The following is a 14,425-nucleotide window of genomic DNA, read 5'->3' on the forward strand; positions in this document are numbered from 1 at the left end:
CCGGCTGGTATATTCGGAGGCATTTGTTTTAATTAAAGCCCTAAGGTAGTCTATACCTGCCTTTTTCATAAGAAATGTTGAGGCACAACCTATTGAAAGGAGCCCCCTTTTAAGACGATTAAACTGCATATTTTAAAGTTTAAATTCCTGTAAAAACACAAAAAACAAACAAACATCAAAAAATACCATGTCTAAAACAGTACAGTATGGCATATGATAAATGGCGTCAGAATAATTATATTTACCGATTATTATTTAGCAGTACATTAGGCTACTACTGTATCTTGGACTGCACATAAAAATAAACGACAGATCAATCTTACTCAGTATTGACTTATTTATCTGACACTGGTGTAGCACTACTGGAAAACAATACACATTCTAATGGATTTATAACAACAAAAAACAAATAAAAAAAAAAAAATTTAACTAGAGTGACTGCATTGTGTACTTCGTAGTTTATGATATCAAGTCAAATTTAAAAAAGTGATTCTGGGGCAAAGGGCCTTCAAAACCAGACCCAATGTTTCAAATGAGCTATTCATGAAGTACCCTACGTATACATGTATTAATACCATGGGCCTGATTCTCAAGATAGTCAGGCACACAGGTTGGCATACCACCCTCATGTCACTCAGAATCAGAACCAGCAAACGTATTACAATTACATTTACATAAGCTGTCATCAGAATGTGTTCACCTAATCAGCATTAGCCTGTATTTCACAACCAGCCTATCTGGTATTATAGGATCTATGGTTGTAATGAAGAGGCAGTCCCCTGTAAGGATTTTTGAAGATTCCAGACCCTTTATTATGCAAGCGAAGGAGACAAGGGTCCAAACAGGCAAGTCTTCAGTCAGGAAGCAAGCTTGTAATATGATAGATGGTTCCCTCAGTCAAGCTGATGAAGCACGACCTCATATACTGTAGCAGATACTGTTACAAGCCAAAGGCATAACTACAGAAGCCAAGTACTCTGTTCAATGTGCAGTGGTTTTAGAATTGGGCTTAATTTTGCTCACTACTTTGTTCATCCTTTTCTTAAACTTGCACTCTTGGCCTCCATCTGAATAAGAATATCATTTCTTTTTTGACAAAAAAAAAGAAAAAACTGAAATTACACTTTTTTTAATACAGTACATGGCAGAAATGTACATAGTATAGTGTAGTTTATTCACAACAAAACATATCAAATATATTAATTACAAGCAGAAAACTGGCTTCCAACAGCCAGACGGTTGCAACAGCCATGCAAGACGCCATCAAGGCATACACATGTAACAAAAATATGCACACCGTTTTATAGATTTAGGTTCAACTGCATTAGTTGGTTCTACTTCTTGCCTTCTCAGTACACAATATTCTTTTGGCCATCTCTGAAACTTGCCTTGCACATGTAGCTTGGCAGTTCTTTAACTTAACACTAGTTTATGTGTTCCATCTGAATACCTGTAATCCTTTTTTTGTTAAAAATCATTATAATCATCATAATAATAATAATAATAATAATAATAATAATAATAATAATAATAAAAACAAAAACAATAATAACGATTTTTTCATTTTTGGTAACTGTTTGAATTATGCTGCTTAATTTATAAGATGCAAACAGAAAAGTACTGAATATTACTAGCAACTCAAAACTCTGCTATTAACAACAAATGTACTCTGGGGGCGAACACTCTCTTCCCCCTGGGGTTTTCAGACTGATGTTCCAGTGCTGGTTCTTGTCTGATCTTGATGCTCTTCTGCTGTAGTTTCTGTGAACTCAGGTTGTGCTTTCTGCTTTACTGCATGAACTGCATAGTTAACGGCTGTGCTTTCAATCCAACTCCAGGAGCCAGAGAGAGGGTTGTAACACATCCCATTAATCGATTCAACGTAGAAGCCGTCTGAGCATAATGGAAAACAAGAACAAAGAAAATACATAAGGTACTGCAAATAGGAAAGCAGGATTCCAGTACAGTAGACTACTGGCTATCGTCTTTGTATCTACAGGTAATAACTTTCCACCATGGGAGCCTAAACTAATGAATCAATTATATTTAAAATTGATGAGAAACTAGCAACCATTAAGTCCTAAACAAAGTACCAGTATTCTGGTAATTACACAAAAACATGCTTATTTTTAAGGACAGATCTCAAACTTAAAAAAAATAAAGATTCAGATTTGTTAAATTAAGCATTAACTGCAGGGCACTTTGAGTGTACGAGGGGAGACCAGTCTTCTGAGTGGATACAATCCAAGTACAATTTCCTGCCCATTGTATTAGGACTGGTTTCCCTAATGGATTAGGCAACAGGCTGAATTAGAGATGCAAATAACGTGATGTGATATGTGATCCTTGCAGCACAACTGCAAACAGTGCACCAGAAATGTTGAAAGAGAACGATACAACAGCATTTCGAAAGAAGCATGATTAGACTATCATCCGAGTACCAAATTCAGTGATGAACCTCAACCCCTGGTAGAGATCATTTTTCCTATGTTTTTGGGACAGATAAGGTCCTAATACATCCTTCTAGAGTGGGTACATCATTAGTAATGTCATTAGAGCACAGATATAAACAGTTATTCCAATATATCTTCTACCTATGAAAATACTGAAAAACATGATGTGTAATACAAAAGGGGAGGTAAAAAAGCTTTGCACAGACGTATAATTTGCAAGGGTTTGAGACAATCAGAATTCTGCATCGCGGGTTGACATTGGCTTATTTTACATGCATGTGAAAATCGACTCTACAGTCATGCCTGTGTGACGCTGTCACACGAATACATGGTGAAAGAGCAAAAGGATGTCCTTTTGGCAGCGTGATTTTAAGGGCAGGGTCAAATCGCTTTCTCAAGGTAAAAATAGCTGTAAAAACCCATGTAAACCAGAGCAGAAATCGTGCTTGTGGCTCACGAGATTTCAGCAATTAAGATCCAGTTCTTCTGACTTAATCTCAAGTAATCTCCATCAGAAAGGCCATACAAAACAAAAACATACGCACACACACAAAATGTACATTTATGGACTACTTTTAACACTAAACCTGCCACGGTTATATGCATGCCTACAACTGCCGACGGCAGTCATTATCACTGTACATTTTAAATGTTTTAATCAATATTAAAATGAAACACACAGATACAACTCAAAAGTTTTAGTCAAACACATCATAAACATTTGCACAGCCGAAACACTATTTAAAATGAACAATTAAACATAAAAGGGTTTATTTTTTAACTTACCACATACAAAGCACTACTTCAAAAAATGAAAAACTATAATAAACATTTTGGCATCCAGATTGCGTTGGGAAATGTGGCTTTTTGATTGGTAAAGAAGTATGTCAGTTAAAATACCGAATAGTGAATAATTGTGGGTCGTGGGCTCATTATTCCTGTGTTCATTTGGGTCGCCAATAAGTTTGGGAAACACTGATCTGAGGAACAAGATGAACCTTCTTAAACACTTCTAGGAACACATTCTTCAGCCACTTGAACTCAAAAAGTCCAAAACATGACTATGTGCCCTTTGACCTCTGATAATGTCACACAATCACATTACCCCACACTGTGATATATTCAATAAAAACACAGGTCTTGTTCAATGAAATAATACCACTTTTGTGTTAATCCACTCTAGTTACTGCCATTTGTCTTACCACCACACCTAACTTTTTAAAATATTCATTTCAGGTAAAGTATATGAAAAACAATCTCTATTATTTTTTTTTTTTTTTTTTTTTTTTGCCACATTGTCAATGACGTACCCACCCTAGAAGGATGTGTTAGGACCTTGCCTGTCCCAAAACATAAAGACATAATTCTCTCTAGCGGACGTTGAGCTTTTTGAAGATGTACAGCTTTTTTTCTAATTCAGATTATAACTAGATAGTGGGTGCACATTGAGCAGGTGCAACAGTGGCAAGGACAGCATTTTGTGGAGACTATGGCTCTATTGCGTACAGGTCTTAAAGTGGCCAGGCTGTGTATGTGCCATGCAGCTATAGCAAGAAAATGATTTTAGTATTACGTTTTTAAAGGTCAGTTGTATGTGTTGCATCTATCTCTGAATCATACATTGGGCTCCGTGCTGGGTTGCATTCTATGAGCCCTTTGTGACTGTTGTTACTGCGTTGTTTTATCACTGGATAACAAGATTTGGAATCCCACTGAAAGTGAATGGCAGAGACATTCCTCTTGTCTTATAATCAATAATCAGAATGCATATACTGTAACACTGAAGTGCAAATATTTTACTAAATAATAATTTAGAAGCTTTCATGTCTATCAGTAATACTCTTGCATCCCATATTTATTTATTTATATATATATATATATATATATATATATATATATATATATATATATATACACACACACACACACATATCAATTCATAGAAAACATGCATGTGTTTAATTTTTGGAGATTACCAACCTCATCAAAGGGACATTTACAATTCCTTGCTGTGCAACTTCTATAAGTGTGCCTTTATAATGTTTAGAATTCACATCTGAGAATGCGCTTAGGGCTCTGTAAAGGCTATGCAAGCCAATAATATCCCGCCGCAGCGAGCTGGCCTTTTTCAAATTAAAATCACAGCCCTTGGACATCACTAGGTCATTTACTCCATAAAACCCATGAAAGAAAGTCTTATTTCCTTTATTAAAAAACACTAATATTAAGAGCAGTCATATCTATCAGTACATATTCTCATTAACGCATGTATTGTTAGTGGCTGGTTTACGAATGGGCAATCCTCAAAGTATAATCCCTCTGGCACAGTGATGTCATTCATCACCAAAATACTTTTTGAAGGAAGCAAAACAGATAGCAGTATTTATTATACTCAGGCTGATTTCCCTGACATCACAAATCTCTTTTGACACATCTTCAGGGCAGCTTCTTTCAGTGTTCCTGAGAGCCGAAACATATCTCCTGAATGAAATGGGAATAAAAATAAGCCTAGGGCCTCAGAGATAATCTCACTAATAAACAATTATCTACTTGAATAACTGAATGTATATTTACAGGATTAACAAGTATGTTGCATAAAAATGTACATAAATAAATAAATAAATAAATCATTGTATTATTTTACACCCGATTATGCTCCCTCACCACAGCAACTCCCACAACAGTTCAGGAGAACTGAAGGTTAGTGGATGTCCTCTGATCATATGACCAAGCTTCTACACCACGGAGATCTACAGCAGATCAATGGGTGACTGGCCAGTAGGAAACAAACAGTCCCTGGGGTAAAGTACTACCAAGACTGCATTGTTAGTTAAAATACCAGTATAGTACATGTGCAATTTACTGTCAACTATGAATGCAGTGAATTTGCGTTTTATAGCATTGAAATAGGGACCACTGTAATTATAAATGAACAAATTATCATATTTTATTGAATGGGGCCCAATGCTTTCAGTTTCTTGGTAAATATAATAGATTTCTTAGGATATGCTGGTAGATGAAGAAGAGTCAATCAGTACGTTTACATGACTAAGTGTTTTCCGAAAAATAATGTTTTCCGAAAACTGAATCAGAAAACCGATTTTCTTAAAACGTCACTTTTCTGTGTTTACATGATTAACGACAGAAAATCTAATTAGAATTCAACTGTATACATGGATTGAAGTTTTCGGAAAACGCAGGATATTTTCGCATGAAAAGTACTGCAAGTACGATTTGAACAGACCGGACATTTTTTCTGCGATAGAATGGAGACCAATCCAATAACATGTGCTTTATCGAAGTGTCAGGTCTTAAATTCAAAGATTACTATCCTATACATCTTTTCAGATTCCCCACAATGTGCACTCAGTCTTTCCAACAGCTCATCCTGTTCTATATTACCAGTTTCTTTTGCAGACATTATTTTAAATTATCACGTAATTTTAAAGCTGGAAAACATGTGCTGCTTCTGTATGGGCTATTAAATTATTATTATTATTATTATTATTATTATTATTATTTATTTCTTAGCAGACGCCCTTATCCAGGGCGACTTACAGTCGTAAACAAAAATACATATTAAAGAATCACAGTACAAGTATTAATACAATTAAGAGCAAGATAAAATACAATGACTTCGGTTCTAGCAAGTACAAGTATATGACAAAATACGATCAAATAACGGAGCAAATGGATCCATGCAGACTGACTACATATTGTTATTATTGTCTCTGTTTCCTAAAACCATGTGCAGGAATGAAGGTCAGAGTTTGCACATGTGCAGTGCGCTATCAGAATAAGTTTTCCGAAAAGTGCGTTTACATGATATACATTTGGTTCGTTTTCGGAATTGAATCGGAAATTTCTAGGTGCTGTTTTCCGAAAACTGACCTAAGGAATATTCTGATACATTTTCCGAAAACTGTGTTTACATGACTTTTGATATCGGAATTAATTTTCGGAAAACTTAGCTTACCGAAAAATATCGTAATTGTTATGCTCATGTAAACGCACTGACTGACACACTTGGTACATTTAACTGAATTACTCACTTGACTCTAGAATTCTTTCCAGGTCCACAGGACTTACAAACTTGTCCCAGTCATGAGTACCACTGGGTACTATCTTCAAGAAGCTCTCAGCAACAACAATGGCTAATGAAAAGGACAGGTTGGTTTTGTTTATAGTAGTAATAAACAACGATGCTCCAGGCTGTACAAAAAAAAAAAAAAAAAAAAAAAAGTTTTATTTCCATGCAATTCATTCATCTAGCTAATTTTGCTATGTCTTGAATCACGAACATAAACAGCTGCTATCCTCACAGTACTGTGTAATAAACTGTCTACTGTGTCTTCCACAACGGAATCCTTATGGTCATGATCATATTCTTCTGGGGTTTTTGTGTGTTTAGTCATTTTTTTACATTTCGCCACAATTTGCAATTCTGTTTTAAATTCCATGAGCGTGTAAATACTACCTATGCAACTGCAATATAGCTGTACATCTTACGAGCAATAACTTGTTTCTAATTGTAACCTCGTTTGAAATCTCACAAGCGTGTTAGTCCTCCACTAGAAATGTAGGAATGTGCTGCCACTCAGTAGTTGGAGTAGGTTTAAAGTATTCAGAAGAAATCAAATGATAGATACAAGTCAGTAAGGAGGAACATTGCCCAACTGCATTGGGAATTTTTTTTTTTTTTTGTAGGTTATTTTATTTTTTTCACGGGGAAGGGGTCAAGTCAATGTGAATTCAGTAACCATTTCCAGTGTTTATTGGATATACACAGATTACATTTTTTGTATTGGGGGTGTTTTATCGGGTTTTATCAGTTAAAACCGAAAATTAGAAGCACTATTTATAAATTTAAAAAAGAGTGTCACAAAGACGGCCGGAGTGGGTGGCGTCAGACCAGACAGGAATACACAGACAGAGACGGTGGTTGTGATGAGCTGAGTGCAATGGCTGCACTCAGCGTTTAATAACAAATAAAAGGTTTTAAACAGTACACAAAACAGGACACGGCACTTTAAGCCAAAATAAATAGACAGACAAAACGAACTAACACTTAACAAACGGTGCACGGAGAGACAAACAAACACGGTGAGTACAAACACTTATAGATTTCGTTTTCACTTTACTTTCCTACTTTCCTCCTTCTCCTCACCCGTTCTCCACTCTCGAACACCCAACCCTGACTGACTAAAAATGTGCCTATTTATACTGTTGTGCTGGGATTCAATTACTAATTAATTATTCACTTGAATCCCAGCACGTGAATTAATTCTGTGCAACCCCGTGCTCACATATTACATTTAACCAGCACGTGAAGTGATTTGTGCCCTCCTCGTGCCTACATACAAATCTACACTTTTTAAATATACGTGAAACAGACCCGTTTATATCCCGTGTACCAATCTATACACCAACATTAACATACGCACGCATACATACACAAAACACACAAATGCACACAGGGGCGGGGCACTTTGCCACAAGAGGTAATGTAGAAGAGGTTCCATACATTTGGGATGGCTGATGGTGGCCTTATTACTAAAACAGGAGCAAACTGGGGCTGTGAAAATGTGGTCTTAATTGTGAGGTGGTTTTAAAGCAAAGTCAAACTGTAGCTTTAAAATCTAAACTGTGGAGATACAGTAAATTCACAGAAATTGTTTTCTTACCCTGTCAAGTGAATTACAAAATGAGATATGATAAAACAAACAACTGCTTCTAGTCTTAATCTGACTGACCACAAAAAAATATATATTTACGATGTCTGCTTTAATTGGGTAGAAACAGAAAATGACGGTGTTTCGTTTTTTGTTGTTTACCTCAATTAAAATGTGCAATCTTTTTAAATGGTTCTTATTCCGAGTATCTAAATACTGTGTTTTGTACTGTGTTAAGGTGTTTTCACCTGTGCCCTCAAATTCTAGTTGTCTGCTATATCTATGTTTTGTACTGTAGGCTAAACCAGTACAAAGTGTCTTTATGAAAGCAGGAGCCAGTGCCTTCTAGTGATCACCACTGTTGACCAGGTTTCCTTTTGCTGGCAATACACTGCTGTGCTGGCGCTTACTAAAAATTTGGCTGATCTAACCTGCATTACATATGACGTTGCAGGCAACTATAATTGAAGAGAAGCTACTGAACTCACAGACACTATATACAAGACCTGAGTAATTGCAAGAAGTACCACTTTAGAATTGAAGCTCCTTACTCTTTAACCTGAAGCATGTAATAAATATCCCATTCAGGTGGGGAATTCCTTCGACTACAGCTCACCTTCAACACCTCATAGCAGCTGCTGATGAAAGTCTCAAGGTCATTCACGTGTTCAACCACTTCAGATGCTACAACGGCATCAAAGGTCTCTGCAGCTTCCTCCGTGATGTCCTCCAATAGGCAGCTCCTGTAATGGATCTGGTTATTCAGAACGGGGTCAAACGATTTGTGCAGTTCGGCAGTTCTGATACTGTCTTCTAGGGGGTCAATTCCAGTAACCAAACCTCCGAGCCTCCCTAAAGGCTAATGAGAAAGGATCAATTAAAATCAAAATGCACAGTATTTATAAAAGAGAAATAAGAAAAGACAGAAAAGAAGTGATAAAAGCTTAAAATTCAATCCTCAAACCTCATAACCCTTATCAGTGCAAGCGATATTATCACTAGTCCCCTTTCCCTTGTGCGTAAGATTTAAACAGAATTTAAAACAGATCAAAAGGCATTGTTGCTTTCTGGCACCTAATAACTTCCTGTGCTGTAGGTGAGATTCACAGTGGTCAAACTGCAGTCAGACCACGTGGTCTGTAGCACTGCGAGGTATTTAAGTCCTGAGAGGGAGACCTTTACATTTTTAATCTACAGCGTTGTTTAGAAAAACATCTACATTTTACTGAAAAAGCCCATGAAGAAGCCAAAGATCTTTAGCACAACGGACGGAGGCAGCGAGTAATTTAGAGACCCCAATTGGATATTTACACCTCACATCTGTTACCTGTGTACTGTACCAGCTCAGAGAGCAAATGTTGCCAAGTTACTGAACCCTGCCTGCCCTTGTCTAGGGCGTGATCAGTGGTGGTTGCTATGGCACAGTACATTAACCAAACCCAGCTGTTTTTCCTTCTTTAATCCATAGCGGCACAATGGCCAAGGCAGAGCTGCATTTCTAAAGCATTATACCCTGTCAGGACACATTTTTGTACAGATTTTTTTTGTTTGTTTGTTTTTGTTTTTTTCAGCCAGTCATAATTTTAAAAGTGATTTTTCCTGCCTGGTGGGAAACAGTTAAAAACACTTTTTAGAAGTGCCATGATAGTTAATCTAGGCAACACATACACTAGCAGAAGTCATTTCTAATTTGTTAGACTTGGCTAGTTATGAAGTTATGTATCATAATGATGAGCTTTTTTGTGATGTCAGGCACAAAGCTAATTTGACAGACCATTACAGGCACATAGAAAGTGTAAGTATTTGATTAGACCTGATACTGTCAAGGTTAATACTGCAATTCTGCTGGCAAGGCTTCAGTACAATAAATAAGCTGTAGTTACTCAATACCGTGTCAAAGCTAAAGACACAACTGGTCAGGTTCACATTTTTAATACAATTTTATTGATTTGGCTTGGGAGAATATCATTCTGGTCACATATTTGTTTATGTCTTTAAAATTATCATAAAATGATCATGTATTTTTTAAAAAAACTGTACAGTACACAATTTAAATTTAAAATATAAAAAGAGGATCTCCTACAAATTATAGAAAAATAGAATTTGCCTTTTTTCTGGAAATTATTATTTGTTACAGAAATGACCCCTCCCCTCCCCCAACACACATAACCTTTTAAAATTAAACCACAGCAGTTACAGTACCTCACTTAATAGGCCTCCACCACAGCCGACATCTAATATTTTATAACCAGATAAAGGGCTTCCTGGTTTTCGACGACCATTTCTATTCAACAGATTGTCTCTGGAATAGAGCAGAAAAAGGACTGTATTATAGGGCAAGAACATCTTCCTAAGATTTCAATAGGCCTTCCAGGGGCACATAAAAACCGTATGCAATTTTAGGAAATTAAAGGCAGATAATTATAGAAAACAAAAAACATGCACTGGCCAGTATACTACAAATCTCATACAAACTAGCCTGGGGCCCTTGATTCCACTGAAAGGTCGATTGCCAACCACACTACGAGGAATATGTACTCTGACAGACGGGTAGTATCCACCACACTGGTCTAATGTTGTCGGTCACTGGTTCACATCACATACAAGACAGACGTCAGTCATCTTCATTGTCCAGAAGAAACTCTGGATGTCACTTCAATTAAGCAACTGTGGGATGAACTTGACAATCGAAAACACAGCCATAATCCTCATCACAGAACATATGGGCCACAGTCCTGCAAGACACCTTTATCTTATGGAGTCTGTTCCATGCCAATTCCATAAGGTCACTTTGAAAAAAAATATGGGCCAACCTAATGTTGTGGAGGCTCCTAATAAAGTGGCCAGTGAGTTTACAACTCATATTCTGTATTTGTATTTCTAGAAATACTAAAAGAAACTTAAATTCAATGACAAATATTTTGATTTGAAGTATTTTTCAATGTCCCTCAATCGAAGTTGAAACGCTTGTCAGTAAATTTAAGTTACTTTTAATATTTCTAAATTCAGCACTATTGAGTGTTTAACAGGTTCAGATGTATTTCTACTTCAACAGACTTAGTACCAAATTAAACAAACACTGCAGATTTAGTTAATTAAAATCATCATGTCACATGCTGGTTGTGAACTTAAAACATGTCACCACATCTTAATTTATAAGAGGTTGACCTTATTATTCCAGAATATAATTTAAACATTAAATACATGTATCAAAACAATATTAGTGGGTGTAAATATGTCTCTGCATATAAAGCTCAGTTTGCTTTGGGAAGTTAACATGACCTGAATAAACATCACTGTCCCCTTTAATTACTTTACCTAGGATTCCTGCATGGATTGCCTTGGGTACCTCTCTCTCTCCTGACTGTCGCACCTGTCTGCTCAGCTCCCAATCCCCTCCTGGCTACACTCATGCCATTACACACTGCCCTCCTCCTTGAGGGTGATTCTAAAGAGGCTGCATTAACAGCCCTCTCTGACAGCTTATTTCTCCGACTGGGCATCTCCAATCTGAAACCTCAGGCAGCAGATATGTGCTCTTCTGATAAACTAGCTCAGAGGCACATCTCATCTCTGCCTTTTTTGATATCCACTGGATTGCTTCCTACTTGGCAGCAGCTTGGTATTCTTGAAATTAAATTATCTTAAATTCGCCTAATGTACCCCAGGTTTTTAACTATTTATTTAAAACAAATCTATTTTCCCTACCTTATAAGTATCATGAATGGATGTTATCATTGATCCCCTTATCTTTTTGTTATGATCTTGTTTTTTTTTTTTTTTATCAATTAGGAACATGTTGATCTTTATTTTTTTTAAGCACCACTTTATATTTACCCACTGCTTCAAGGTACTTAATTGATTCCTGTGCTGTAGGTCACGTCATCTGACCATTGGAGTAAACCTGCCCTGCAGTACAGGAAATGATCAAGTAGCATGACCAATAGTGCTTATACTGAAGAAAAAGCTCCATTGCTACATTAATGACAACATCAAAAAAGCATGCATGAAGAAAATAGGGACCAGTGATTTAATGCTGCCAGTGCTACTTACTGGGGAAAGAATTTACTTTAAAGCCTTTAACAGTCCTTTAAAGGATTTACCCCACTTTTAATCTATGTTCCCATCCAAGGAAAGCAAAAGCTTAATTTGTCTATTCAAATCTGGTCTGCTCTTCTCAGCTGCTTCCACTTGACTTAAGGGGTTTCATTATTTCCTCAGCCACCTGTCTGCTCCCTGACTTTAGTCTGTGCATTCTGGCTTGTCTGCTAAATCTTTCTCCAGCTCCTCACTGCCACTGCATGCCTCTCTTTCTACAAATAACTGACTGTCTTCCAACTGTAAATTACAGTGGCATCCAAATGTCGAAGCACATCTTAGGTTTGAAAAAACAGGATCCACCAATAACAACCTAAACGGATGTTACCAATATGCTCAACCCTGGAGAATAGAGTCCAGCCTGCATTCCTGGGCGACTGACCAGTAGGGGTCACTGAAGCGTGGTAATGTGGTAAGGTGGTCCGTCCCCCCCCCGAAATCACTGGACCGCAAAAGCCAATGCAACGCTCCCTGTGGATCTCTAGCCAAGATCAATAAGTAAAGATTCGAATCGTCTCCTGATCATGACTCACTATGAGCTCCACGCGGTACTGGAGATTACCAGCACTGTACATTTTCCACACAGAACATTCTGATACAATTAGCTCTTTCAGGTCCATCACACTCTCTGGCACTATAATCTGAATTTACCTGATAAATGGGACTCTCAGATCATTCATAGAATGAAGAGCAGCAAATTCTCCCTGTTCATTCCACCATCTGTTTGCCAGAGACTGGAATTTCTTCATTTCACTTGGGTCCAGTGTTGTATGTGATGCTGTACACATGTTGGCTCTACCTTGCCAAAAACTAAAGAAATGTTAATCTACAGCTCAGTTTTTAAATGTACTTCAATATTTGGATTGAAGCAAGTTCCTGAGCCCAGTGGCAAATAAAAAAGGTATTTGTTCAATTTTCAACTGTTTGTCAATACATATTTTAAAACTTGTTATTTCACTCAAAACAAGACAGTACAATACAAAGTAAATGCAAACCTTTCATGGTGAGCATCACAAGGCACAAGTGCCTAATTACATACACATTTCTTTGAGGAATTTAGTTATATATATATATATCTTCCAAAGATATATATATATATCTTCCAAATATTCTGCCAAATATAAGAGTTAATATTTATTGCATTTAAAAACAAGGGTCTGTATAAAAAAAGAATTTTGCCAAGTGCCAATTAAATATTTTCTATGAAAGTAGGTTCACCAACTTGCCTTCAATATGAAATATTAAGAATATATATATATATACACACACACACACACACACACACACACACACACACACAAATATAAATTATAATGCTTAAAGACGAAAAGTTACTTTAAAATGGTCAAAGTTGCACAAATTGACGTACATATGATTCGATACACATGGAAAATAAGTGGCAATAGAAAAGTTACTTTCTCGAAATATTGTAACGTGACGCGTTAACAGTAAAAAGCTGCCGTGATATTACCGATAGTGTTTCTTCACTTCAGAGGTACACTGTTAGCAGCCATGAAATAATACATTTCTTGCTGCAAGTAATTCAATTTTACATACATACCGATTGTCTGATTGCTTACTTTTTCTTGCAGGTCAGATTCGCCATAAGACATGGTGCATGCTGCTGTTTTTTTGCAACGGTCTGATCTGGAGTACCAGAAGGGAAACATGACAGCGGCCGCACAGATACGCACATAGTCGGCATATGTAAAGCCCGAGCAACGCGTCGAAATGTTGTTCCAGAGCCCAATCTGCGCATAAAAAAACGCCTCACTTCCATTGCAGACACGGAGACAGCACTTTATTGACCACACTGTTCACAAGATCTTTCTCTTCTTACACTTGTCAATCAATGTAACGAAAGTTATTCTTTGAAGTGACCTAGGCAATCCGCGTGCTTTGAAAGACCGGGTGGAAACTTGCTCTGCTTTCATGGTTAGTATCGTTCCTAGTACTGTAAAGGACACGTTTCGAATAAAAAACGTACCAGTTACATCATGATATGGTAATAGTTTGAGATGGTAATTTAGGTTAACCTGTTCGTTTTAACTGCAATAAAAAACATAATTATTTTCTCAGGGTTATATATTTTATATTAAACATATACATAGTGTCCTTAAATAATTATACATTTGAAGGTTTGGAACAACAGCTATATGATTTGTAATTAATCACTGTAACCTTTTTGAATTTAAGCGAGTG

The 14,425-nt window shown here is 36.8% G+C and overlaps 1 protein-coding gene across 2 annotated transcripts; it reads right to left on the reverse strand.

Annotated features, from left to right (window-relative positions):
- Positions 1–1,480: 1,480 nt before the first annotated feature.
- Positions 1,481–14,144, reverse strand: coq3 (coenzyme Q3 methyltransferase). Of its 2 annotated transcripts, XM_034019262.3 has the most exons (7): positions 13,804–14,144; positions 12,875–13,033; positions 10,328–10,427; positions 8,742–8,984; positions 6,506–6,665; positions 4,846–4,934; positions 1,784–1,893 (listed from the first exon to the last, which is right to left on the reverse strand). In XM_034019262.3, exons 1-6 carry the CDS (start codon positions 14,001–14,003, stop codon positions 4,846–4,848), a joined length of 951 nt encoding a protein of 316 aa, XP_033875153.2. In that variant the 5' UTR covers positions 14,004–14,144; the 3' UTR covers positions 1,784–1,893. The 2 variants fall into 2 exon arrangements, with proteins under 2 accessions (XP_033875151.2, XP_033875153.2); XM_034019260.3 differs by lacking the exon at positions 4,846–4,934 and having other exon boundaries at positions 1,481–1,893; positions 13,804–14,143.
- Between the last annotated feature and the right edge of the window lie 281 nt (positions 14,145–14,425).

Source organism: Acipenser ruthenus, chromosome 6 (assembly GCF_902713425.1).
Source record: "Acipenser ruthenus chromosome 6, fAciRut3.2 maternal haplotype, whole genome shotgun sequence".
In the NCBI taxonomy this organism is placed as follows: Eukaryota; Metazoa; Chordata; class Actinopteri; order Acipenseriformes; family Acipenseridae; genus Acipenser; species Acipenser ruthenus.